Source organism: Bombina bombina, chromosome 9 (genome assembly GCF_027579735.1).
Source record: "Bombina bombina isolate aBomBom1 chromosome 9, aBomBom1.pri, whole genome shotgun sequence".
Classification (NCBI taxonomy): Eukaryota; Metazoa; Chordata; class Amphibia; order Anura; family Bombinatoridae; genus Bombina; species Bombina bombina.
In genome coordinates, this window is record NC_069507.1 from 28,443,216 (window position 1) to 28,469,362 (window position 26,147).

Genomic DNA, 26,147 nt, shown 5'->3' on the forward strand with positions numbered 1-26,147 from the left:
GGTAGTATCTGTAGCACTACATGACAGGTAATAGTGCTGTTATCTAGTGCTCTTGCTAATGTATAATATTATGTGTTATAGAGATACCTAGGTAGTATCTGTAGCACTATATGACAGGTAATAGTGCTGTTATCTAGTGCTCTTGCTAATGTATAATATTATGTGTTATAGAGATACATAGGTAGTATCTGTAGCACTACATGACAGGTAATAGTGCTGTTATCTACTGCTCTTGCTAATGTATAATATTGTGTGTTATAGAGATACCTAGGTAATATCTTTAGCACTACATGGCAGGTAATAGTGCTGTTATCTAGTGCTCTTGCTAATGTATAATATTGTGTGTTATAGAGATACCTAGGTAGAATCTGTAGCACTACATGACAGGTAATAGTGCTGTTATCTAGTGCTCTTGCTAATGAATAATATTGTGTTATAGAGATACCTAGGTAGTATCTGTAGCACTACATGACAGGTAATAGTGCGGTTATCTAGTGCTCTTGCTGATGTATAATATTGTGTGTTATAGAGATACCTAGGTAGTATCTGTAGCACTACATGACAGGTAATAGTGCTGTTATCTAGTGCTCTTGCTGATGTATAATATTGTGTGTTATAGAGATACCTAGGTAGTATCTGTAGCACTACATGACAGGTAATAGTGCTGTTATCTAGTGCTCTTGCTAATGTATAATATTGTGTGTTATAGAGATACCTAGGTAGCATCTGTATCACTACATGACAGGTAATAGTGCTGTTATCTAGTGATCTTGCTAATGTATAATATTGTGTGTTATAGAAATACCTAGGTAGTATCTGTAGCACTGCATGACAGGTAATAGTGCTGTTATATTTTGTGCTCTTGCTAATATATATTATTGTATGTTATAGAGATACCTAGGTAGTATCTGTAGCACTACATGACAGGTAATAGTGCTGTTATCGAGTGCTCTTGCTAATGTATAATATTGTGTGTTACAGAGATACCTAGGTAGTATCTGTAGCACTACATGACAGGTAGTAGTGCTGTTATCTAGTGCTCTTGCTAATGTATGATATTGTGTTATAGAAATACCTAGGTAGTATCTGTAGCACTACATGACAGGTAATAGTGCTGTTATCTAGTGCTCTTGCTAATGTATAATATTGTGTTATAGAAATACCTAGGTAGTATCTGTAGCACTACATGACAGATAATAGTGCTGTTATCTAGTGCTCTTGCTAATGTATAATATTGTGTGTTATAGAGATACCTAGGTAGCATCTGTAGCACTACATGACAGGTAGTAGTGCTGTTATCTAGTGCTCTTGCTAATGTATAATATTGTGTGTTATAGAAATACCTAGGTAGTATCTGTAGCACTAAATGACAGATAATAGTGCTGTTATCTAGTGCTCTTGCTAATGTATAATATTGTGTGTTATAGAGATACCTAGGTACCATCTGTAGCACTACATGACAGGTAATAGTGCTGTTATCTAGTGCTCTTGCTCATGTATAATATTGTGTTATAGAGATACCTAGGTAGTATCTGTAGCACTACATGACAGGTAATAGTGCTGTTATCTAGTGCTCTTGCTAATGTATAATATTGTGTTATAGAGATACCTAGGTAGTATCTGTAGCACTACATGACAGGTAATACTGCTGTTATCTAGTGCTCTTGCTAATGTATAATATTGTGTGTTATAGAGATGCCTAGGTAGTATCTGTAGCACTACATGACAGGTAATAGTGCTGCTATCTAGTGCTCTTGCTAATGTATAACATTGTGTTATAGAGATACCTAGGTAGTATCTGTAGCACTACATGACAGGTAATAGTGCTGTTATCTAGTGATCTTGCTGATGTATAATATTGTGTGTTATAGAGATACCTAGGTACCCTCTGTAGCACTACATGACAGGTAATAGTGCTGTTATCTTGTGCTCTTGCTAATGTATAATATTGTGTTATAGAGATACCTAGGTAGTATCTGTAGCACTACATAACAGGTAATAGTGCTGTTGCCTAGTGCTCTTGCTAATGTATAATATTGTGTTATAGAGATACCTAGGTAGTATCTGTAACTCTACATGACAGGTAATAGGGCTGTTATCTAGTGATCTTGCTGATGTATAATATTGTGTGTTATAGAGATACCTAGGTACCATCTGTAGCACTACATGACAGGTAATAGTGCTGTTATCTAGTGCTCTTGCTCATGTATAATATTGTGTTATAGAGATGCCTAGGTAGTATCTGTAGCACTACATGACAGGTAATAGTGCTATTATCTTTTGCTCTTGCTAATGTATAATATTGTGTTATAGAGATACCTAGGTAGTATCTGTAGCACTACATGACAGGTAATAGAGCTGTTATCTAGTGCTCTTGCTAATGTATAATATTGTGTATTATAGAGATACATAGGTAGTATCTGTAGCACTACATGACAGGTAATAGTGCTGTTATCTAGTGCTCTTGCTAATGTATAATAATGTGTGTTATAGAGATACCTAGGTAGTATATATGTATACACACACTCATACATTTATTATGTATACATACACACACACACACATATATATATATATATATATATATATATATATATATATATATATATATATATATACATAAACACACTATATTATATATAATATTTACTATATACTGTGTGTGTGTGTGTGTATATATATATATATATATATATATATATATATACACACACTCACACTATATTTATATATACACACACACAATATATATATATATAAATACTATATACAGTTAATTCCATGGATATGGTACACCTTACAACCCCACAGCGCTGCAGCTAACACAAAAGGGTATATTATATACATATATAAGGACAATCACCTTGCCGTGTGTGTGTGTGTGTGTGTGTGTATGTCTGTGTATATGATCAAACAGCAAATAAGTAAATCTAACTATACAGACCAAAAACCAATATATAGGCATCATATAGAGAGACGAGACGTGTTAGATGCAGTAAAGGGGGGACTCAGTATGCTGCAACCTAGGCAGCTATGATATACACTCATATATGTTCTCTGTACATTAAAAAGTATACCCTGAGGCTGTGTCAGTCACTCACACAACACTGTCATGTCGTGGGTCACGTGCACAGCCCAGGGCCGTGCGGCTAGCACTTCTTATGGCCATTTGCTGCAGGGTGTATATAACAATAAGTTGGGTCTTTAGTGACGGGTCTTTAATGACTTTTACTCATAGGCAGACAGCATAGAACGAATAGTAAGAAACAAAATGCATTAACCACCCTGAGCATAAAGCTCACTATCGTTACTCATGCAAATACAATTGTTCTAGAATTGGCAAATCTGCAGTTCTTGGAGAGTCCATGATCAGTCACATGGTTTGATTACGTTGTTATGAATAATATTCCTGCCAATCTGAAATAGCAGCTTTGGCCTCCTCTGCACCCCCAGACCCCCACCCTGCACCCTCCTACCTCTTTAATGTACACTTGAACTTCTTCGGTACCAGTGCCGCGGTCTGGGGACTGGGTCACGGGTGGGAGTCAGCCGCGACCTCGTCACTCACTTGGCTCCTTCACTGTTGAAACCAGTCCTGTCTCACTCAGTAACGCGGTGCCAGCCGCATTTCCCTCATGTTTCCCGTGCATCCGCTGCTCAGTCACAGTTGAGTCAAACAGCACAGCACGCAGCCAGTGAGTGACTCCATACGTCACTAAGCATAGATTGATAGGCAGGTTTACTGCGAGAGCCCCACAGCACCAGCACGCAAAAATAGTAAACTTACATTAGAAGTTGCAGCAGGCTAAAGACTGGTTCAGCCAGGGCACAGATTAATTCTGTGTGCTGTGCACATTACACTACAGGCAGCCACTGTAGAGCATTACCGCACTGGATATATTTTCACTCGCACGTCACACGCATCATGGCATTGAAGGCAGATTAACCTAGCGCTCTTGGGGCCCTAAGGCGGCTGCCTATATTGCCTTGTACAAACGCCGGCCCTGCATGCCTTAGCCAGGTTTATTTTATTTAAGGATAGAATGTGTTTTATGCATTTGCCCCTAAGATTTTGTGGGCATACATTTAAAAAATAAATAAAAGGTTTAGCACAATGCTATGCTTGGGCAAATAGTGTCGCTACATTTTTGGCTTTTGTCTCCTTCCTTAAAGAGACAGTACACTATAAAATTGTTTCTCCCTTAATGTGTTTCCAATAACTTTTTTTTTATCATATGCAGAGTATAAAATGCATGCGATTTGTTTTTTTTAAGGCTTATTTGTGTATATGAATTAGACGTTTTTGTGTTTTGAAGCCACAGCCTAACAAAATGGGTTGAGCTTGCAGTTATAATCAGATCTCATTACTTTATCACATTGTGTACATATTCCTGCTTCTTTATCTTATATCTGTCAATAAAGCAATCACCAATACTTGGAGAGAACAATGGAAAATTAACATTTTATTACCTTATCTCTTCTATAACCCACTGGGGGTGTAATTTCTTCTACTGGCTGTGTTAACACAGCTTGGCCTCAAGGCCAAAAACTTCCAGGATAGGTGGGGATACCACAGGCTAAATAAACTAATTAAAATGCCAATATAAGGGTAATGGAAATACTTGTAAACAATTTAATACACTCCAGCAGGTAAAGTGGATCATTGGGAACAAATTAAAGGGGAGAAATGTTTTGAGTAAACTGTCCCTTTAAAATTGGATTTTTAACTGGTGCGGACTGGTCTTAAAGGAACACTCAAGTCAAAATTAAACTTTCACGATTCAAGCAGAGATCACACTTTTAAACAACTTTGCAATTTACTTCCATTAACAAAATGTGCACAGTCTTTTTATATTTACACTTTTTGAGTCACCAGCTCCTACTGAACAAGTGCAAGAATTGACAGAATATATAGTATATGCATTTGTGATTGGCTGATAGCTGTCACATGATACAGGAAATATACACAACTTTAGAATATGTCAGAAAAAAATCTACTACTCACTTGAAGTTCAGACTAAGTGCTATTGCACTGTGTTTTTTTATCATGCATTTGTTGCATATGTAAATCTACTGTATTTACTGGTCCTTTAAGGCACATCAGTGATTTTATTTTAAAGAACATACGGCTAGATTTAGAGTTGGCGCGGTAGCCGTCAAAACCAGCGTTAGAGGCTCCTAACGCTGGTTTTTACCGCCCTCTGGTATTTGGAGTCAGTCAGGAAAGGGTCTAACGCTCACTTTACAGCCGCGACTTTTCCATACCGCAGATCCCCCTACGCCATTTGCGTATCCTATCTTTTCAATGGGATCTTTCTAACGCCGGTATTTAGAGTCGTGGCTGAAGTGAGCGTTAGAAATCTAACGACAAAACTCCAGCCGCAGAAAAAAAACAGGAGTTAAGAGCTTTCTGGGCTAACGCCGGTTTATAAAGCTCTTAACTACTGTGCTCTAAAGTACACTAACACCCATAAACTACCTATGTACCCCTAAACCGAGGTCCCCCCACATCGCCGCCACTCTATTAAATTTTGTAACCCCTAATCTGCCGCTCCGTACACCGCCGCCAGCTAAATTATCCCTATGTACCCCTAATCTGCTGTCCCTAATACCGCCGACACCTATATTATATTTATTAACCCCTAATCTGCCCCCCCCAACGTCGCCGCCACCTACCTACACTTATTAACCCCTAATCTGCCGAGCGGACCGCACCGCTACTATAATAAAGTTATTAACCCCTAATCCGCCTCACTCCCGCCTCAATAACCCTATAATAAATAGTATTAACCCCTAATCTGCCCTCCCTAACATCGCCGACACCTAACTTCAAGCATTAACCCCTAATCTGCCGACCGGAGCTCACCGCTACTATAATACATTTTTTAACCCCTAAAGCTAATTCTAACCCTAACACCCCCCTAAGTAAAATATAATTTTTATCTAACGAAATAAATTAACTCTTATTAAATAAATTATTCCTATTTAAAGCTAAATACTTACCTGTAAAATAAATCCTAATATAGCTACAATATAAATTAAAATTATATTGTAGCTATTTTAGGATTAATATTTATTTTACAGGCAACTTTGTAATTATTTTAACCAGGTACAATAGCTAAAATAGTTAAAATAATTACAAAATTACCTGTAAAATAAATCCTAACCTAAGTTACAATTAAACCTAACACTACACTATCAATAAATAAATTAAATAAAATACCTACAATTATCTACAATTAAACCTAACACTACACTATCAATAAATTAATTAAATACATTACCTACAAATAACTACAATTAAATAAACTAAAGTACAAAAAATAAAAAAGAACTAAGTTACAAAAAATAAAAAAATATTTACAAACATTAGAAAAATATTACAACAATTTTAAACTAATTACACCTACTCTAAGCCCCCTAATAAAATAACAAAGACCCCCAAAATAAAAAAATGCCCTACCCTATTCTAAATTTAAAAAGTTCAAAGCTCTTTTACCTTACCAGCCCTGAAAAGGGCCATTTGCGGGGCATGCCCCAAAGAATTCAGCTCTTTTGCCTGTAAAAAAAACATACAATACCACCCCCAACATTACAACCCACCACCCACATACCCCTAATCTAACCCAAACCCCCCTTAAATAAACCTAACACTAAGCCGCTGAAGATCTTCCTACCTTATCTTCACCATGCCAGGTTCACCGATCCGTCCTCTGAAGTCTTGATCCAAGCCTCCGAAGTGTTGATCCAAGCCCAAGCGGGGGCTGCAGAGTGACGTCCATCCTCTGGCTGAAGTCTTGATCCAAGCGGGCAGAAGAGGACATCCGGACCGGCAAACATCTTCTTCCAATCCGCATCTTCTATGTTCTTCAATCTGATGACGACCGGCTGATCTTCAAGACCTCCAGCGCGGATCCATCCATCTTCACCGACGACTTCCCGATGAATGACGGTTCCTTTAAGGGACGTCATCCAAGATGGCGTCCCTCGAATTCCGATTGGCTGATAGGATACTAGCAGCCAATCGGAATTAAGGTAGGAAAATTCTGATTGGCTGATTGAATCAGCCAATCAGATTCAAGTTCAATGCGATTGGCTGATTGGATCAGCCAATCAGATTGAGCTCGCATTCTATTGGCTGTTCCGATCAGCCAATAGAATGCGAGCTCAATCTGATTGGCTGATTGGATCAGCCAATCGGATTGAACTTGAATCTGATTGGCTGATTCCATCAGCCAATCAGAATTTTCCTACCTTAATTCCGATTGGCTGATAGAATCCTATCAGCCAATCGGAATTCGAGGGACGCCATCTTGGATGATGTCCCTTAAAGGAACCGTCATTCGTCGGGAAGTCGTCGGTGAAGATGGATGGATCCGCGCTGGAGGTCTTGAAGATCAGCCGGTCGTCATCGGATTTAAGAACATAGAAGATGCGGCTTGGAAGAAGATGTTTGCCGGTCCGGATGTTCTCTTCTGCCCGCTTGGATCAAGACTTCAGCCGGAGGATGGACGTCAATCTTCAGCCCCCGCTTGGGCTTGGATCAACACTTCGGAGGCTTGGATCAAGACTTCCGAGGACGGATCGGTGAACCTGGCATGGTGAAGATAAGGTAGGAAGATCTTCAGGGGCTTAGTGTTAGGTTTATTTAAGGGGGGTTTGGGTTAGATTAGGGGTATGTGGGTGGTGGGTTGTAATGTTGGGGGGGGGAATTGTATGTTTTTTTTTTACAGGCAAAAGAGCTGAATTCTTTGGGGCATGCCCCGCAAATGGCCCTTTTCAGGGATGGTAAGGTAAAAGAGCTTTGAACTTTTGTAATTTAGAATAGGGTAGGGCATTTTTTTATTTTGGGGGTCTTTGTTATTTTATTCGGGGACTTAGAGTAGGTGTAATTAGTTTAAAATTGTTGTAATATTTTTCTAATGTTTGTAAATATTTTTTTATTTTTTGTAACTTAGTTCTTTTTTATTTTTTGTACTTTAGTTAGTTTATTTAATTGTAGTTATTTGTAGATATTGTATTTAATTAATTTATTGATAGTGTAGTGTTAGGTTTAATTGTAGATAATTGTAGATATTTTATTTAATTTATTTATTGATAGTGTAGTGTTAGGTTTAATTGTAACTTAGGTTAGGATTTATTTTACAGGTAATTTTGTAATTATTTTAACTATTTTAGCTATTAAATAGTTATTAACTATTTAATAGCTATTGTACCTGGTTAAAATAATTACAAAGTTGCCTGTAAAATAAATATTAATCCTAAAATAGCTACAATATAATTATAATTTATATTGTAGCTATATTAGGGTTTATTTTACAGGTAAGTATTTAGCTTTAAATAGGAGTTAATTTATTTCGTTAGATTTAAATTATATTTAACTTAGGGGGGTGTTAGTGTTAGGGTTAGACTTAGCTTTAGGGGTTAATCCATTTATTAGACTAGCGGCGAGATCCGATCGGCAGATTAGGGGGTTAATTTTTGTAGGTAGCTGGCGGCGACGTTGTGGGGGGCAGATTAGGGGTTAATAAATATAATATAGGGGTCGGCGGTGTTAGGGGCAGCAGATTAGGGGTACATAGGTATAATGTAGGTTGCGGCGGTATACGGAGCGGCAGATTAGGGGTTAAAAAAAATATGCAGGTGTCGGCGATAGCGGGGGCTGCAGATTAGGGGTTAATAAGTGTAAGGTTAGGGGTGTTTAGACTCGGGGTACATGCTAGGGTGTTAGGTGCAGACATAGGAAGTGTTTCCCCATAGTAAACAATGGGGCTGCGTTAGGAGCTGAACGCTGCTTTTTTGCAGGTGTTAGGTTTTTTTCAAGCTCAAACTGCCCCATTGTTTTCTATGGGGGAATCGTACACGAGCACGTTTTTGAAGCTGGCCGCGTTCGTAAGCAACGCTGGTATTTAGAGTTGCAGTGGCGGTAAATATGCTCTACGCTCCTTTTTTGGAGCCTAACGCAGCCATTCTGTGAACTCTAAATACCAGCAGTATTTAAAAGGTGCGGGGGAAAAAAAGCACGCGTAGCTAACGCACCCCTTTGGCCGCAGAACTCTAAATCTAGCCGATAGTTACTGCTGTTCTCGGTAACTCCACAAGCATAAAACAAGAAGTGTTTTAAAACATCTGTTTTACAAGAAAACTGCAATACATTTTAAAATGACTTTTTTTTTTTTTTAGATGTAACAATGAAATAAAAATTACTTTTGTTTTCTGATAATTTTATACAATTTGACCAAACAATATCTGATTAAACATTTTCTCATCTGCTAATTATTGCACGATATTCGCTAATCATAGCATCATAGCTTATTATGCAAATATTTACATTACTATATACTGTGTGTATATATATATATATATATATATATAATTTATTATTTATTTATTTTTGTTATTTATTTATTTATTTTTTATTTATTTATTTATTTTTGTTATTTATTTATTATTATTATTTTTTTCCCAGGGAATATCACTCAAGGAAAAGTCCCGGTACAGCTCCTACCTGGAGAAACATCCCAAAATCCCAAAGCAGCAGTGCGTTAGATATGGCGGATTCTGCCTCCAGTGTCTGGGTGAAGGTTCATCCATCACATGTGGGTAAGGAAATCTTTTTGAGAAACCACAATGGCATTTATTTTTACTATTAAAGGGATAGTAAAGTCCAAATCAAACTTTCATGATTTAGATAGGGCATGTCATTTTAAACAACTTTCTAATTTACTTTTATCATCAAATTTGCTTTGTTCTCTTGGTATTCTTATTTGAAAGCCAAGCCTAGGTAGGCTCATATGCTAATTTCTAAGACCTTGAAGGCCGCCTCTTATCTGAATGCATTTGACAGTTTTTCAAAGCTAAAGTGGGTTAGTTCATGTGTTTCATATAGATAGCATTGTTCTTATGCACGTGGAATTATTGGAGTCAGCACTAATTGCCTGAAATGCAAGTCTGTCAAAAGATCTGAGATAAGGAGGCAGTCAGCATCTGCTTTAAAAGACTTTGGGAACCTTAAAACCAGATGTCCACAAATTAGTTTACCAGACCATGTCAGACCAGTAGATTATTTAATAGTAGATCTCAAAGTGCAGACTAGTAGATAATCTATTAGTAGATAACTGCATACAGACTAGTAGATAATCTATTAGTAGATAACTGCATACAGACTAGTAGATATCTGCATACAGACTAGTAGATAATCTATTAGTAGATAACTGCATACAGACTAGTAGATAATCTATTAGTAGATAACTGCATACAGACTAGTAGATAATCTATTAGTAGATAACTGCATACAGATTAGTAGATAATCTATTAGTAGATAACTGCATACAGACTAGTAGATAATCTATTAGTAGATAACTGCATACAGACTAGTAGATAATCTATTAGTAGATAACTGCATACAGACTAGTAGATAATCTATTAGTAGATAACTGCATACAGACTAGTAGATAATCTATTAGTAGATAACTGCATACAGACTAGTAGATAATCTATTAGTAGATAACTGCATACAGACTAGTAGATAATCTATTAGTAGATAACTGCATACAGATTAGTAGATAATCTATTAGTAGCTAACTGCATACAGACTAGTAGATAATCTATTAGTAGATAACTGCATACAGACTAGTAGATAATCTATTAGTAGATAACTGCATACAGACTAGTAGATAATCTATTAGTAGATAACTGCATACAGACTAGTAGATAATCTATTAGTAGATAACTGCATACAGACTAGTAGATAATCTATTAGTAGATAACTGCATACAGACTAGTAGATAATCTATTAGTAGATAACTGCATACAGACTAGTAGATTATCTATCAGAAGATCTCAGTGTGCAAACCAGTAGATCTTGCTGTATAGACCAGTATTTCTTTCATGTAATTAGCAAGAGTCCATGAGCTAGTGACGTATGGGATATACATTCCTACCAGGAGGGGCAAAGTTTCCCAAACCTCAAAATGCCTATAAATACACCCCTCACCACACCCACAATTCAGTTTTACAAACTTTGCCTCCGATGGAGGTGGTGAAGTAAGTTTGTGCTAGATTCTACGTTGATATGCGCTCCGCAGCAAGTTGGAGCCCGGTTTTCCTCTCAGCGTGCAGTGAATGTCAGAGGGATGTGAGGAGAGTATTGCCTATTTGAATGCAGTGATCTCCTTCTACGGGGTCTATTTCATAGGTTCTCTGTTATCGGTCGTAGAGATTCATCTCTTACCTCCCTTTTCAGATCGACGATATACTCTTATATATACCATTACCTCTGCTGATTCTCGTTTCAGTACTGGTTTGGCTTTCTACAAACATGTAGATGAGTGTCCTGGGGTAAGTAAATCTTATTTTCTGTGACACTCTAAGCTATGGTTGGGCACTTTGTTTATAAAGTTCTAAATATATGTATTCAAACATTTATTTGCCTTGACTCAGAATGTTCAACTTTCCTTATTTTCAGACAGTCCGTTTCATATTTGGGATAATGCATTTGAATCAATCATTTTTCTTACCTTAAAAATTTGACTTTTTTTCCCTGTGGGCTGTTAGGCTCGCGGGGGCTGAAAATGCTTCATTTTATTGCGTCATTCTTGGCGCGGACTCTTTTGGCGCAAAAATTCTATTTCCGTTTCCGGCGTCATACGTGTCGCCGGAAGTTGCGTCATTTTTTTGACGTTATTTTGCGCCAAAAATGTCGGCGTTCCGGATGTGGCGTCATTTTTGGCGCCAAAAGCATTTAGGCGCCAAATAATGTGGGCGTCTTATTTGGCGCGAAAAAATATGGGCGTCGCTTTTGTCTCCACATTATTTTAGTCTCATTTTTCATTGCTTCTGGTTGCTAGAAGCTTGTTCTTTGGCATTTTTTCCCATTCCTGAAACTGTCATTTAAGGAATTTGATCAATTTTGCTTTATATATATGTTGTTTTTTCTCTTACATATTGCAAGATGTCCCACGTTGCATCTGAGTCAGAAGATACTACAGGAAAATCGCTGTCTAGTGCTGAATCTACCAAAGCTAAGTGTATCTGCTGTAAACTTTTGGTAGCTATTCCTCCAGCTGTTGTTTGTATTGATTGTCATGACAAACTTGTTAAAGCAGATAATATTTCCTTTAGTAAAGTACCATTGCCTGTTGCAGTTCCTTCAACATCTAAGGTGCAGAATGTTCCTGATAATATAAGAGATTTTGTTTCTGAATCCATAAAGAAGGCTATGTCTGTTATTTCTCCTTCTAGTAAACGTAAAAAATCTTTTAAAACTTCTCTCCCTACAGATGAATTTTTAAATGAACATCATCATTCTGATTCTGATGACTCCTCTGGTTCAGAGGATTCTGTCTCAGAGGTTGATGCTGATAAATCTTCATATTTATTTAAAATGGAATTTATTCGTTCTTTACTTAAAGAAGTACTAATTGCTTTAGAAATAGAGGATTCTGGTCCTCTTGATACTAATTCTAAACGTTTGGATAAGGTATTTAAAGCCCCTGTGGTTATTCCAGAAGTTTTTCCTGTTCCTAATGCTATTTCTGCAGTAATTTCCAAAGAATGGGATAAATTGGGTAATTCATTTACTCCTTCTAAACGTTTTAAGCATTTATATCCTGTGCCGTCTGACAGATTAGAATTTTGGGACAAGATCCCTAAAGTTGATGGGGCTATTTCTACCCTTGCTAAACGTACTACTATTCCTACGTCAGATGGTACTTCGTTTAAGGATCCTCTAGATAGGAAAATTGAATCCTTTCTAAGAAAAGCTTATCTGTGTTCAGGTAATCTTCTTAGACCTGCTATATCTTTGGCTGATGTTGCTGCAGCTTCAACTTTTTGGTTGGAAACTTTAGCGCAACAAGTAACACATCGTGATTCTCATGATATTATTATTCTTCTTCAGCATGCTAATAATTTTATCTGTGATGCCATTTTTGATATTATCAGAGTTGATGTCAGGTTTATGTCTCTAGCTATTTTAGCTAGGAGAGCTTTATGGCTTAAAACTTGGAATGCTGATATGGCTTCTAAATCAACTTTACTTTCCATTTCTTTCCAGGGTAACAAATTATTTGGTTCTCAGTTGGATTCCATTATTTCAACTGTTACTGGTGGGAAAGGAACTTTTTTACCACAGGATAAAAAATCTAAAGGTAAAAACAGGGCTAATAATCGTTTTCGTTCCTTTCGTTTCAACAAAGAACAAAAGCCTGATCCTTCATCCTCAGGAGCAGTTTCAGTTTGGAAACCATCTCCAGTCTGGAATAAATCCAAGCCAGCTAGAAAGGCAAAGCCTGCTTCTAAGTCCACATGAAGGTGCGGCCCTCATTCCAGCTCAGCTGGTAGGGGGCAGGTTACGTTTTTTCAAGGAAATTTGGATCAATTCTGTTCACAATCTTTGGATTCAGAGCATTGTTTCAGAAGGGTACAGAATTGGTTTCAAGATGAGACCTCCTGCAAAGAGATTTTTTCTTTCCCGTGTCCCAGTAAATCCAGTAAAAGCTCAAGCATTTCTGAAATGTGTTTCAGATCTAGAGTTGACTGGAGTAATTATGCCAGTTCCAGTTCCGGAACAGGGGATGGGGTTTTATTCAAATCTCTTCATTGTACCAAAGAAGGAGAATTCCTTCAGACCAGTTCTGGATCTAAAAATATTGAATCGTTATGTAAGGATACCAACGTTCAAGATGGTAACTGTAAGGACTATCTTGCCTTTTGTTCAGCAAGGGAATTATATGTCCACAATAGATTTACAGGATGCATATCTGCATATTCCGATTCATCCAGATCATTATCAGTTCCTGAGATTCTCTTTTCTGGACAAGCATTACCAGTTTGTGGCTCTGCCGTTTGGCCTAGCTACAGCTCCAAGAATTTTTACAAAAGTTCTCGGTGCCCTTCTGTCTGTAATCAGAGAACAGGGTATTGTGGTATTTCCTTATTTGGACGATATCTTGGTACTTGCTCAGTCTTTACATTTAGCAGAATCTCATACGAATCGACTTGTGTTGTTTCTTCAAGATCATGGTTGGAGGATCAATTTACCAAAAAGTTCTTTGATTCCTCAGACAAGGGTAACCTTTCTGGGTTTCCAGATGGATTCAGTGTCCATGACTCTGTCTTTAACAGACAAGAGACGTCTAAAATTGATTGCAGCTTGTCGAAACCTTCAGTCACAATCATTCCCTTCGGTAGCCTTATGCATGGAAATTCTAGGTCTTATGACTGCTGCATCGGACGCGATCCCCTTTGCTCGTTTTCACATGCGACCTCTTCAGCTCTGTATGCTGAAGCAATGGTGCAAGGATTACACGAAGATATCTCAAACAATATCTTTAAAACCGATTGTTCGACACTCTCTAACATGGTGGACAGATCACTATCGTTTAATTCAGGGGGCTTCTTTTGTGCTTCCGACCTAGACTGTAATTTCAACAGATGCAAGTCTCACAGGTTGGGGAGCTGTGTGGGGATCTCTGACGGCACAAGGAGTTTGGGAATCTCAGGAGGTGAGATTACCGATCAATATTTTGGAACCCCGTGCAATTTTCAGAGCTCTTCAGTTTTGGCCTCTTCTGAAGAGAGAATCGTTCATTTGTTTTCAGACAGACAATGTCACAACTGTGGCATACATCAATCATCAAGGAGGGACTCACAGTCCTCTGGCTATGAAAGAAGTATCTCGAATTTTGGTTTGGGCGGAATCCAGCTCCTGTCTAATCTCTGCGGTTCATATCCCAGGTATAGACAATTGGGAAGCGGATTATCTCAGTCGCCAAACGTTGCATCCGGGCGAATGGTCTCTTCACCCAGAGGTATTTCTTCAGATTGTTCAAATGTGGGAACTTCCAGAAATAGATCTGATGGCGTCCCATCTAAACAAGAAACTTCCCAGGTATCTGTCCAGATCCCGGGATCCTCAGGCGGAGGCAGTGGATGCATTATCACTTCCTTGGAAGTATCATCCTGCCTATATCTTTCCGCCTCTAGTTCTTCTTCCAAGAGTAATCTCCAAGATTCTGAAGGAATGCTCGTTTGTTCTGCTGGTAGCTCCGGCATGGCCTCACAGGTTTTGGTATGCGGATCTTGTCCGGATGGCCTCTTGCCAACCGTGGACTCTTCCGTTAAGACCAGACCTTCTGTCACAAGGTCCTTTTTTCCATCAGGATCTGAAATCCTTAAATTTAAAGGTATGGAGATTGAACGCTTGATTCTTGGTCAAAGAGGTTTCTCTGACTCTGTGATTAATACTATGTTACAGGCTCGTAAATCTGTATCTCGAGAGATATATTATAGAGTCTGGAAGACTTATATTTCTTGGTGTCTTTCTCATCATTTTTCTTGGCATTCTTTTAGAATACCGAGAATTTTACAGTTTCTTCAGGATGGTCTAGATAAGGGTTTGTCCGCAAGTTCTTTGAAAGGACAAATCTCTGCTCTTTCTGTTCTTTTTCACAGAAAGATTGCTATTCTTCCTGATATTCATTGTTTTGTACAAGCTTTGGTTCGTATAAAACCTGTCATTAAGTCAATTTCTCCTCCTTGGAGTTTGAATTTGGTTCTGGGAGCTCTTCAAGCTCCTCCGTTTGAACCTATGCATTCATTGGACATTAAATTACTTTCTTGGAAAGTTTTGTTCCTTTTGGCCATCTCTTCTGCCAGAAGAGTTTCTGAATTATCTGCTCTTTCTTGTGAGTCTCCTTTTCTGATTTTTCATCAGGATAAGGCGGTGTTGCGAACTTCTTTTGAATTTTTACCTAAAGTTGTGAATTCCAACAACATTAGTAGAGAAATTGTGGTTCCTTCATTATGTCCTAATCCTAAGAATTCTAAGGAGAAATCGTTGCATTCTTTGGATGTTGTTAGAGCTTTGAAATATTATGTTGAAGTTACGAAATCTTTCCGTAAGACTTCTAGTCTATTTGTTATCTTTTCCGGTTCTAGAAAAGGCCAGAAAGCTTCTGCCATTTCTTTGGCATCTTGGTTGAAATCTTTAATTCATCTTGCCTATGTTGAGTCGGGTAAAACTCCGCCTCAGAGAATTACAGCTCATTCTACTAGGTCAATTTCTACTTCCTGGGCATTTAGGAATGAAGCTTCGGTTGACCAGATTTGCAAAGCAGCAACTTGGTCCTCTTTGCATACTTTTACTAAATTCTACCATTTTGATGTATTTTCTTCTTCTGAAGCAGTTTTTGGTAGAAAAGTACTTCAGGCAGCGATTTCAGTTTGAATCTTCTGCTTATGTTTTTCGTTAAAATTTATTTTGGGTGTGGATTGTTTTCAGCAGGAATTGGCTGTCTTTATTTTATCCCTCCCTCTCTAGTGACTCTTGTGTGGAAAGATCCACATCTTGGGTAGTCATTATCCCATACGTCACTAGCTCATGGACTCTTGCTAATTACATGAAAGAAAACATAATTTATGTAAGAACTTACCTGATAAATTCATTTCTTTCATATTAGCAAGAGTCCATGAGGCCCGCCCTTTTTTTGTGGTGGTTATGATTTTGTATAAAGCACAATTATTCCAATTCCTTATTTTATATGCTTTCGCACTTTTTTATCACCCCACTTCTTGGCTATTCGTTAAACTGAATTGTGGGTGTGGTGAGGGGTGTATTTATAGGCATTTTGAGGTTTGGGAAACTTTGCCCCTCCTGGTAGGAATGTATATCCCATACGTCACTAGCTCATGGACTCTTGCTAATATGAAAGAAATGAATTTATCAGGTAAGTTCTTACATAAATTATGTTATTGTTATCTATTAGTAGATTTTAGTGTACAGACAACAAATAATTGAACAGTAGATTATTTACAAGTAGATCTCAGCATACAGACCAGTAGATATGTGCATAGAGACCAGTAGATTGTCTACCAGTAGAGCACAGTTTACAGACTAGTTGATTGCTATCTACCAGTAGATCTTGCCATACAGACCAGTAGATTGATATTAACTAGTAGATCTCAGCATACAGACCAGTAGATATCTGCATAGAGACCAGTAGATTGTCTACCAGTAGAGCACAGTTTACAGACTAGTTGATTGCTATCTACCAGTAGATCTTGCCATACAGACCAGTAGATTGATAGTAACTAGTAGATCTCAGCATACAGACCAGTAGATATCTGCATAGAGACCAGTAGATTGTCTACCAGTAGAGCACAGGGTACAGACTAGTTGATTGCTATCTACCAGTAGATCTTGCCATACAGACCAGTAGATTGATAGTAACTAGTAGATCTCAGCATACAGACCAGTAGATATCTGCATAGAGACCAGTAGATTGTCTACCAGTAGAGCACAGTTTACAGACTAGTTGATTGCTATCTACCAGTAGATCTTTCCATACAGACCAGTAAATTGATAGTACCTGGTAGAGCTCAGAATACAAATCAGTAGATTACCTACCAGTAGATCTCAGTATACGGACCAGAATATCTCAAGATACTTGTTAAATGTGTCTCTTTCCCCCACAACCGATAAATATACACACAAGCAGATCTGAGTGAGACAATGAGTCATGGCTTATTATGAAGAAGAAAATCATTCTCATTAAATCCAGCCCATCTACTACAAGATAAATTAGGTGCACAGCCATTAATGTACGATTTGCTGGAGGGAGAAAACCCTTTTATTTGGTTAGTGATCCATTAGACTTCAGGCGATTTTGAGCTCCTTATACCTTTTCCGTATTGTATAGTGAGCAAAACTATATTGTTGTATAGAATAACATTTATCTATTTACACAGGGAGAATTGCATTGGGGATATCCTCGATTCATTTTTATATATGTCCTTTACTTTGCAACGGCTACTTTCAGTGGAATTAAAGGCGTGCAATAATTTTATCAACAATTATAGGCCTAGATTTAGAGTTTGGCGGTAGCCGTCAAAACCAGCGTTAGAGGCTCCTAACGCTGGTTTTAGGCTACCGCCGGTATTTGGAGTCAGTCAGGAAAGGGTCTAACGCTCACTTTGCAGCCGCGACTTTTCCATACCGCAGATCCCCTTACGTCAATTGCGTATCCTATCTTTTCAGTGGGATCTTTCTAACTCCGGTATTTAGAGTCGTGGCTGAAGTGAGCGTTAGAAATCTAACGACAAAAATCCAGCCGCAGAATAAAGTCAGTAGTTAAGAGCTTTCTGGGCTAACGCCGGTTTATAAAGCTCTTAACTACTGTGCTCTAAAGTACACTAACACCCATAAACTACCTATGTACCCCTAAACCGAGGTCCCCCCACATCGCCGCCACTCGATTAAATTTTTTTAACCCCTAATCTGCCGACCGCCACCTACGTTATACTTATGTACCCCTAATCTGCTGCCCCTAACACAGCCGACCCCTATATTATATGTATTAACCCCTAACCTGCCCCCCACAACGTCTCCACCAGCTACCTACAATAATTAACCCCTAATCTGCCGACCGCAAAGCGCCGCCACCTACATTATAGCTATGTACCCCTAATCTGCTGCCCCTAACACCGCCGACCCCTATATTATATTTATGAACCCCTAATCTGCCCCCTCAACATCGCCTCCACCTGCCTACACTTATTAACCCCTAATCTGCCGAGCGGATCTCACCGCTACTATAATAAAGTTATTAACCCCTAATCCGCCTCACTCCCGCCTCAATAACCCTATAATAAATAGTATTAACCCCTAATCTGCCCTCCCTAACATCGCCGACATCTAACTTCAATTATTAACCCCTAATCTGCCGACCTAATCTCGCCGCTACTGTAATAAATGGATTAACCCCTAAAGCTAAGTCTAACCCTAACACTAACACCCCCCTAAATTAAATATAATTTAAATCTAACGAAATAAATTAACTCTTATTAAATAAATTATTCCTATTTAAAACTAAATACTTACCTGTAAAATAAACCCTAATATAGCTACAATATAAATTATAATTTATATTATAGCTATTTTAGGATTCATATTTATTTTACAGGCAACTTTGTAATTATTTTAACCAGGTACAATAGCTATTAAATAGTTAATAACTATTTAATAGTTACCTAGCTAAAATAATTACAAAATTACCTGTAAAATAAATCCTAACCTAAGTTACAATTAAACCTAACACTACACTATCAATAAATTAATTAAATAAAATACCTACAATTACCTACAATTAAACCTAACACTACACTATCAATAAATTAATTAAATACAATTCCTACAAATAAATACAATGAAATAAACTAATTAAAGTACAAAAAATAAAAAAGAACTAAGTTACAAAAAATAAAAAATATTTACAAACATTAGAAAAATATTACAACAATTTTAAACTAATTACACCTACTCTAAGCCCCCTAATAAAATAACAAAGCCCCTCAAAATAAAAAAATGCCCTACCCTATTCTAAGTTCAAAGCTCTTTTACCTTACCAGCCCTGAACAGGGCCCTTTGCGGGGCATGCCCCAAAGAATTCAGCTCTTTTGCCTGTAAAAAAAACACATACAATACCCCCCCAGCATTACAACCCACCACCCACATACCCCTAATCTAACCCAAACCCCCCTTAAATAAACCTAACACTAAGCCCCTGAAGATCTTCCTACCTTATCTTCACCATACCAGGTTCACCGATCGATCCAGAAGAGCTCCTCCCATGTCTTGATCCAAGCCCAAGCGGGGGGGCTGAAGTTGTCCATGATCCGGCTGAAGTCTTCTATCAACGGCATCTTCAGTCTTCTTTCTTCCGGAGCCATCATCTTCCATCCGACGCGGAACATCCTCTTCTCCCGACGCCTACTCGCCGAATGACGGTTCCTTTAAATGACGTCATCCACGATGGCGTCAGTCGAATTCTGATTGGCTGATAGGATTCTATCAGCCAATCGGAATTAAGGTAGGAAAATTCTGATTGGCTGATGGAATCAGCCAATCAGATTGAGCTCACATTCTATTGGCTGATCGGAACAGCCAATAGAATGCAAGCTCAATCTGATTGGCTGATCGGATCAGCCAATCGGATTGAACTTCAATCTGATTGGCTGATTCCATCAGCCAATCAGAATTTTCCTACCTTAATTCCGATTGGCTGATAGAATCCTATAAGCCAATCGGAATTCGACGGACGCCATCTTGGATGACGTCATTTAAAGGAACTGTCATTCGGCGAGTAGGCGTCGGGAGAAGAGGATGTTCCGCGTCGGCTGGAAGATGATGGCTCCAGAAGAAAAAAGATTGAAGATGCCATTGATAGAAGACTTCAGCCAGATCATGGACCTCTTCAGCTCCCGCTTGGATGAAGACTTCAGCCGGATCATGGACCTCTTCAGCTCCCGCTTGGATGAAGACTTCAGCCGGATCATGGACATCTTCAGCCCCCCCGCTTGGGCTTGGATCAAGACATCGGAGGAGCTCTTCTGGATCGATCGGTGAACCTGGTATGGTGAAGATAAGGTAGGAAGATCTTCAGGGGCTTAGTGTTAGGTTTATTTAAGGGGGGTTTGGGTTAGATTAGGGGTATGTGGGTGGTGGGTTGTAATGTTGGGGGGGGGTATTGTATGTGTTTTTTTTACAGGCAAAAGAGCTGAATTCTTTGGGGCATGCCCCGCAAAGGGCCCTGTTCAGGGCTGGTAAGGTAAAAGAGCTTTGAACTTTTGTAATTTAGAATAGGGTAGGGCATTTTTTTATTTTGGGGGGCTTTGTTATTTTATTAGGGGGCTTAGAGTAGGTGTAATTAGTTTAAAATTGTTGTAATATTTTTCTGATGTTTGTAAATATTTTTTTATTTTTTGTAACTTAGTTCTTTTTTATTTTTTGTACTTTAGTTAGTTTATTTCATTGTATTTATTTGTAGGTATTGTATTTAATTAATGTATTGATAGTGTAGTGTTAGGTTTAATTGTAGGTATTTTATTTAATTAATTTAATGATAGTGTAGTGTTAGGTTTAATTGTAACTTAGGTTAGGATTTATTTTACAGGTAATTTTGTAATTATTTTAACTATTTTAGCTATTAGTTCTTAACTATTTAATAGCTATTGTACCTGGTTAAAATAAATACAAAGTTACCTGTAAAATAAATATTAATCCTAAAATAGCTATAATATAATTATAATTTATATTGTAGCTATATTAGGGTTTATTTTACAGGTAAGTATTTAGCTTTAAATAGGAATAATTTATTTAATAAGAGTTAATTCATTTCGTTAGATTTAAATTATATTTAACTTAGGGGGGTGTTAGTGTTAGGGTTAGACTTAGCTTTAGGGGTTTATACATTTATTAGAATAGCGGTGAGCTCCAGTCGGCAGATTAGGGGTTAATGTTTGAAGTTAGGTGTCGGCGATGTTAGGGAGGGCAGATTAGGGGTTAATACTATTTATTATAGGGTTAGTGAGGCGGATTAGGGGTTAATAACTTTATTATAATAGCGGTGCGGTCCGCTCGGCAGATTAGGGGTTAATAAGTGTAGGCAGGTGGAGGCGACGTTGTGGGGGGCAGATTAGGGGTTAATAAATATAATATAGGGGTCGGCGGTGTTAGGGGCAGCAGATTAGGGGTACATAGGGATAATGTAAGTAGCGGCGGTTTAGGCAGCAGATTAGGGGTTAAAAAAATATGCAGGTGTCAGCGATAGCGGGGGCGGCAGAATAGGGGTTAATAAGTGTAAGGTTAGGGGTGTTTAGACTCGGGGTACATGTTAGAGTGTTAGGTGCAGACGTAGGAAGTGTTTCCCCATAGCAAACAATGGGGCTGCGTTAGGAGCTGAACGCGGCTTTTTTGCAGGTGTTAGGTTTTTTTTCAGCTCAAACAGCCCCATTGTTTTCTATGGGGGAATCGTGCACGAGCACGTTTTTGAAGCTGGCCGCGTCCGTAAGCACCGCTGGTATCGAGAATTGAAGTTGCGTTAAATATGCTATACGCTCCTTTTTTTGGAGCCTAACGCAGCCATTCTGTGAACTCTCAATACCAGCGGTATTTAAAAGGTGCGGCCAGAAAAAAAGCCAGCGTTAGCTACGCACCCCTTTGGCCGCAGAACTGTAAATCTAGGCGATAGTTTACTCACAATTAAAGGATCGTTAAATACAGTAGAACTGCAAAATCAGTTAATATATCATAAAAAGCTAATGTGATAACAATAACAGTCTGATTTCAAATGGCTAGTAGATTTTATCCGACATATTAAAAAGTTACTTCCATTTTCCCTGCCTCTTGTATCATGAGACAGCTATCAGCAAATCACAAATACATATATATGTATATACTGTTAACCCTTGCTTAGTAGGAGCTGGAGCTTCAGAAAGTGTGCATATAAAAACAATTGTGCACATTTTTCTAATGGACGTAAATGGGGAACTTTTTTTAAATTTGACTTTACATTTAACTGTCATAGCTTTTATTTTTTTGTAGTGCTTTTAAAATCAAATCAAAATTGGAGCAACTAACTTTCAGTTAATATAAATATATATTTTTTAATTCTTTACTTTGAAAGTAATAATATTATAACCAAATACTAATTGCTTTGACCTGGTTGTGTTCCTTATAAAAAGCACAAAGTTAATATCAGCTGTACATCATTTGTATTTCACTGAATATAGTTTAGTGTGTAAAGCCTAAAATATGTATTTCTGTAAGATTTATAAGCAGCACCTTGTTTGTAGTGTGCCTTATGTCCCATGTCCCTTTACAATGACGCACCACTCACAATTGAATAGCACATTATATGCTATCTGAGCAGGTGAGTTCTTCCGAGTAGGTGAACAGGGCATATTTTATTTGCTTTGCACGTGCTTTAAGCTGTTATTGAAACATTCATAACTAGAAGCTGAAATGCATTTATGTGCATTTACATTTTTGGTTTGGGTTTTGTATTCTTATCGCTGAAGATAAAAGCTTTAGTTTTTAAATAGCTACATTTTTATTTACTTCCTGAAAAATATAATATGTGCTAACTGTACAGTTGGCAGTAAAGTCATAATTAGACATTCATGATTTAGACAGAACATACAATTTAAAACAATTTTCCAATTTACTTCTATTATTTAATTTGCTTCCTTCTCTTGTTATCCTTTGCTGAAAGGTGTATCTAGGAAAGCTCAGGAGCAGCAAAGAACTTAGGTTCTAGCTGCTGATTGGTGGCTGCATATATATACCGATTGTAATAGGCTCACCCATTAGTTCAGTCAGCAACCAGTAGTGCATTGCTGCTCCTTCAACAAATGATACCAAGAGAATGAAACAAATTTGATAATAGAAGTAAACTGGAAAGTTGTTTAAAATTGTACGTTCTACCTAAACCTAAAAATTTTGGGTTTCATTTCCCTTTAAACTTGGAGCCTGTGATCTGAGCTTCACTTTTGTACCTGCAGCAGTAGATGTTCCAGCACCTTCCAAGACTGAACTAGACGAACTCCAAGAGGAAGTGGCGCGGCGGGCGCGGGAGCATGACTTGCGTAGGAAGCGCGAGAAGGAGCTTGAAGCTGCAATGGGATTCAATCCACGACCTCGGCGCTTTTTAGATTTGGATGAATTACAGAATCAGGGTAATTACTGGCTGGGCGGCTACTTTTGTTTGAGTTTTACACCTTTTTAGGGAATTCTGCATCTTCATCTGGTTTGTCAGGTTCCTTTTTAATACTGCAGTAAAATGATGTTAAGTCGTAGCCATCAAGCCTGGCTCGTTTCTTCTAGAGTAAAATGCAAAAACTCTACTAGACCCATAGGCAATGTTTATTTTGCTTTTCTTGTATCTACTTCCATGCATTAGGTAATACCAGATATGGAAAACAAACTTTAACTGCCCTATCGTTAGAGCAACACATTTCCCAGGTTCATTAGCCAGAACATTTTCTTGGTGTAACTTGTCTTTCATTAAACATTTTCTCTCACAGGTTCCTTTGTATTCAATGTTCCAAAATCACAAGAAACACAGCTCTCTATATGTGGTTTAGTTTAAATATCTTTTGATGTTTCTGCTGGTAATTTGAAATATTTCGTGGTCAAGTAATTACATTTTTAAAGGGATAGGAAAGTCGAAATGAAACTTGTATGATTCAGATAGAGCATGTCATTTTTAAATTAAAATATTTTCAAATGTGCTCCGTTCTCATTGTATCTCTTGTTGAAAAAGAATACGCACATATCCTACACTAGTGGGAGCTGCTGCTGATTGGTGCCTGCACACATTTGTCTCTTATGATTGGCTGACTAGATAGGTTCAGCTAGCTGCCAGTAGTGCAATGTGGTCCCTTCAGCAAACAATAACAAGAGAGTGAACCAAATTTTATAATAAAAGTAAATTAAAAAGCTGTTTAAAATTGTATTTTCTATCCAAACCATGAAAGAAAGATTTGGGGGTTTCTTGTCCCTTTAATATATGAGTTTTTTTTCCCATATTTATAATTCCGTATCCTTGATGTATAGGAGGAAGAAAGATTATTTACATAAACTGCCAACGGAATTAATTAAAAAATTGAATATGTAGTAGACAGTATTATCAAAACAGAGACAGGTTTTACTAAATTTCGAAGTAGGAACTACAAGAAGCTATTTGCACTTGTGACCGTAGCAACTGCCAAGCAGCTGCATAAACGTCCTCATGTTTATAGAAGCGATGGACAGTAATGTGTGACTATTACAGGAAGGAGTGACAGCTTTGAGCGATCCGTGCAGGATGCAGACTCTGTATTTGAGCAGTCACTGAGGCTGGAACAGAAGGGAGATTACACCTCAGCACTGGGCCTGTGTAATGAAGCAATTTGTAAGTAACACATAATTAGGTTGTTGCTGCATGCTATAAGTATGGCTGAACGTGCCACGTCTAACAACTGTGTGATTGCCTGTTTTTTTATCCTGTACTAAACTAGTGTTCAGCAGCAGTTTTAACATAATTATACGTCTATCGATCATCTTTTTTTTTTTCTCTTTAGCTCCCTATCTATCTCAATAGCTTTGTATCTATCTATCTACCTAGCTACACTTTCAGCGTTCTTTGTGTGACCTGTGCTTGTTTTGCTGTGCGAAACAGAGCTCATGGTGCCACTTTTTTGGTGAACATTAAAAAACATCAACCTTTGTATATCAGGTTGCGGAGCATTTATATGCATTGGGGATTCTCATATGCTGCGTTGTATTCAGTTACTTAAACATTACTTAAAAGGAAGCAAGCCACTTAAATAAAAATTATATATATATATGTGTGTGTGTGTATAAATTGATTAATTCCTTCTTTTAAGATAGAAGTTATGTTTGAAAATAAATATTTAGTGTTGTTTTAAACAGCTTTACAATAATTTGTTGCAGTTGTGTTTCAAAGATATCCTGTTACTTCTTAAATTGGATTAAGACACTGAAGAGAGCATTTAAAAAAAGACACCTTTTGTAGTAATTATGTCTAATTAAATATATAGTTTCATTATTGCTACATACCTAATGGCATTCTATTCTGTGAACAAATGACATTGTACAACAGTATGTCAGGCAGTTATTTGTCATATTTAGTAGAAATACCCTCTTTTTTTTCTCTCTACGTGGAGTGCTCATTCAGTACAATAGTTTTGGCACACAAGATTCGTAAGCATATAAGAGTCATCCATTTTTTTTTTAAATTAGGTTAAGAACCATATTCTTCCTTCAAATATGTTTTTTTTTAGTATCATATTTTTCAACTTACAAGATTCATATGCATATAAGGTGCATCCAGCTTTTTTTATAAGGGATAAATATGAGAAACAAAATTTGTGCAAGGTTACTAAAATGGTGCTTCCTTCAAATATGGAAATGTCTTTATTGTAAATAAGCTGTTTTTCATTTTGGTTCTGGAGGAAAATCTTGGTTATAAGGAATTGCATTTGGCTTGTTCTCAATCTCTAACCAACAACTGGTAGAACACTGTAATCTTAGGGACATTTCAATCACCACTTACCAATGTGAACCTAAATCACACAAGGTAACTGGCTGCATTGATGATTCCTAAGTAAACCTTAAACACCTTAATTATTTTTACAGTGTTGGTAGCCAAAATGGCTGGTGAAAACATAAAACCATGCAGCTTTTTATAAAGCTGTTAGAGTTTCATTTTGCTCTAGCAAAATTACAACAGCAGGATAATGATTTTGGCTTCCATTAAGTCAATGACTAAAAAACAATAAATTACTATCAGTTTGTATTCAGC

The 26,147-nt window shown here is 37.6% G+C and overlaps 1 protein-coding gene across 1 annotated transcript in view; it reads left to right on the plus strand.

Moving 5' to 3' along the window:
- USP54 (ubiquitin specific peptidase 54) overlaps window positions 1-26,147 on the plus strand; it is a 224,399-nt gene that overhangs the window by 157,668 nt on the left and 40,584 nt on the right. Inside the window, exons 15-17 of the mRNA XM_053692010.1 lie at window positions 9,470-9,603; window positions 23,344-23,517; window positions 24,615-24,734. Of these exons, the coding sequence (XP_053547985.1) occupies window positions 9,470-9,603; window positions 23,344-23,517; window positions 24,615-24,734 (428 nt within the window). The remainder of the gene's footprint in view (window positions 1-9,469; window positions 9,604-23,343; window positions 23,518-24,614; window positions 24,735-26,147) is intronic.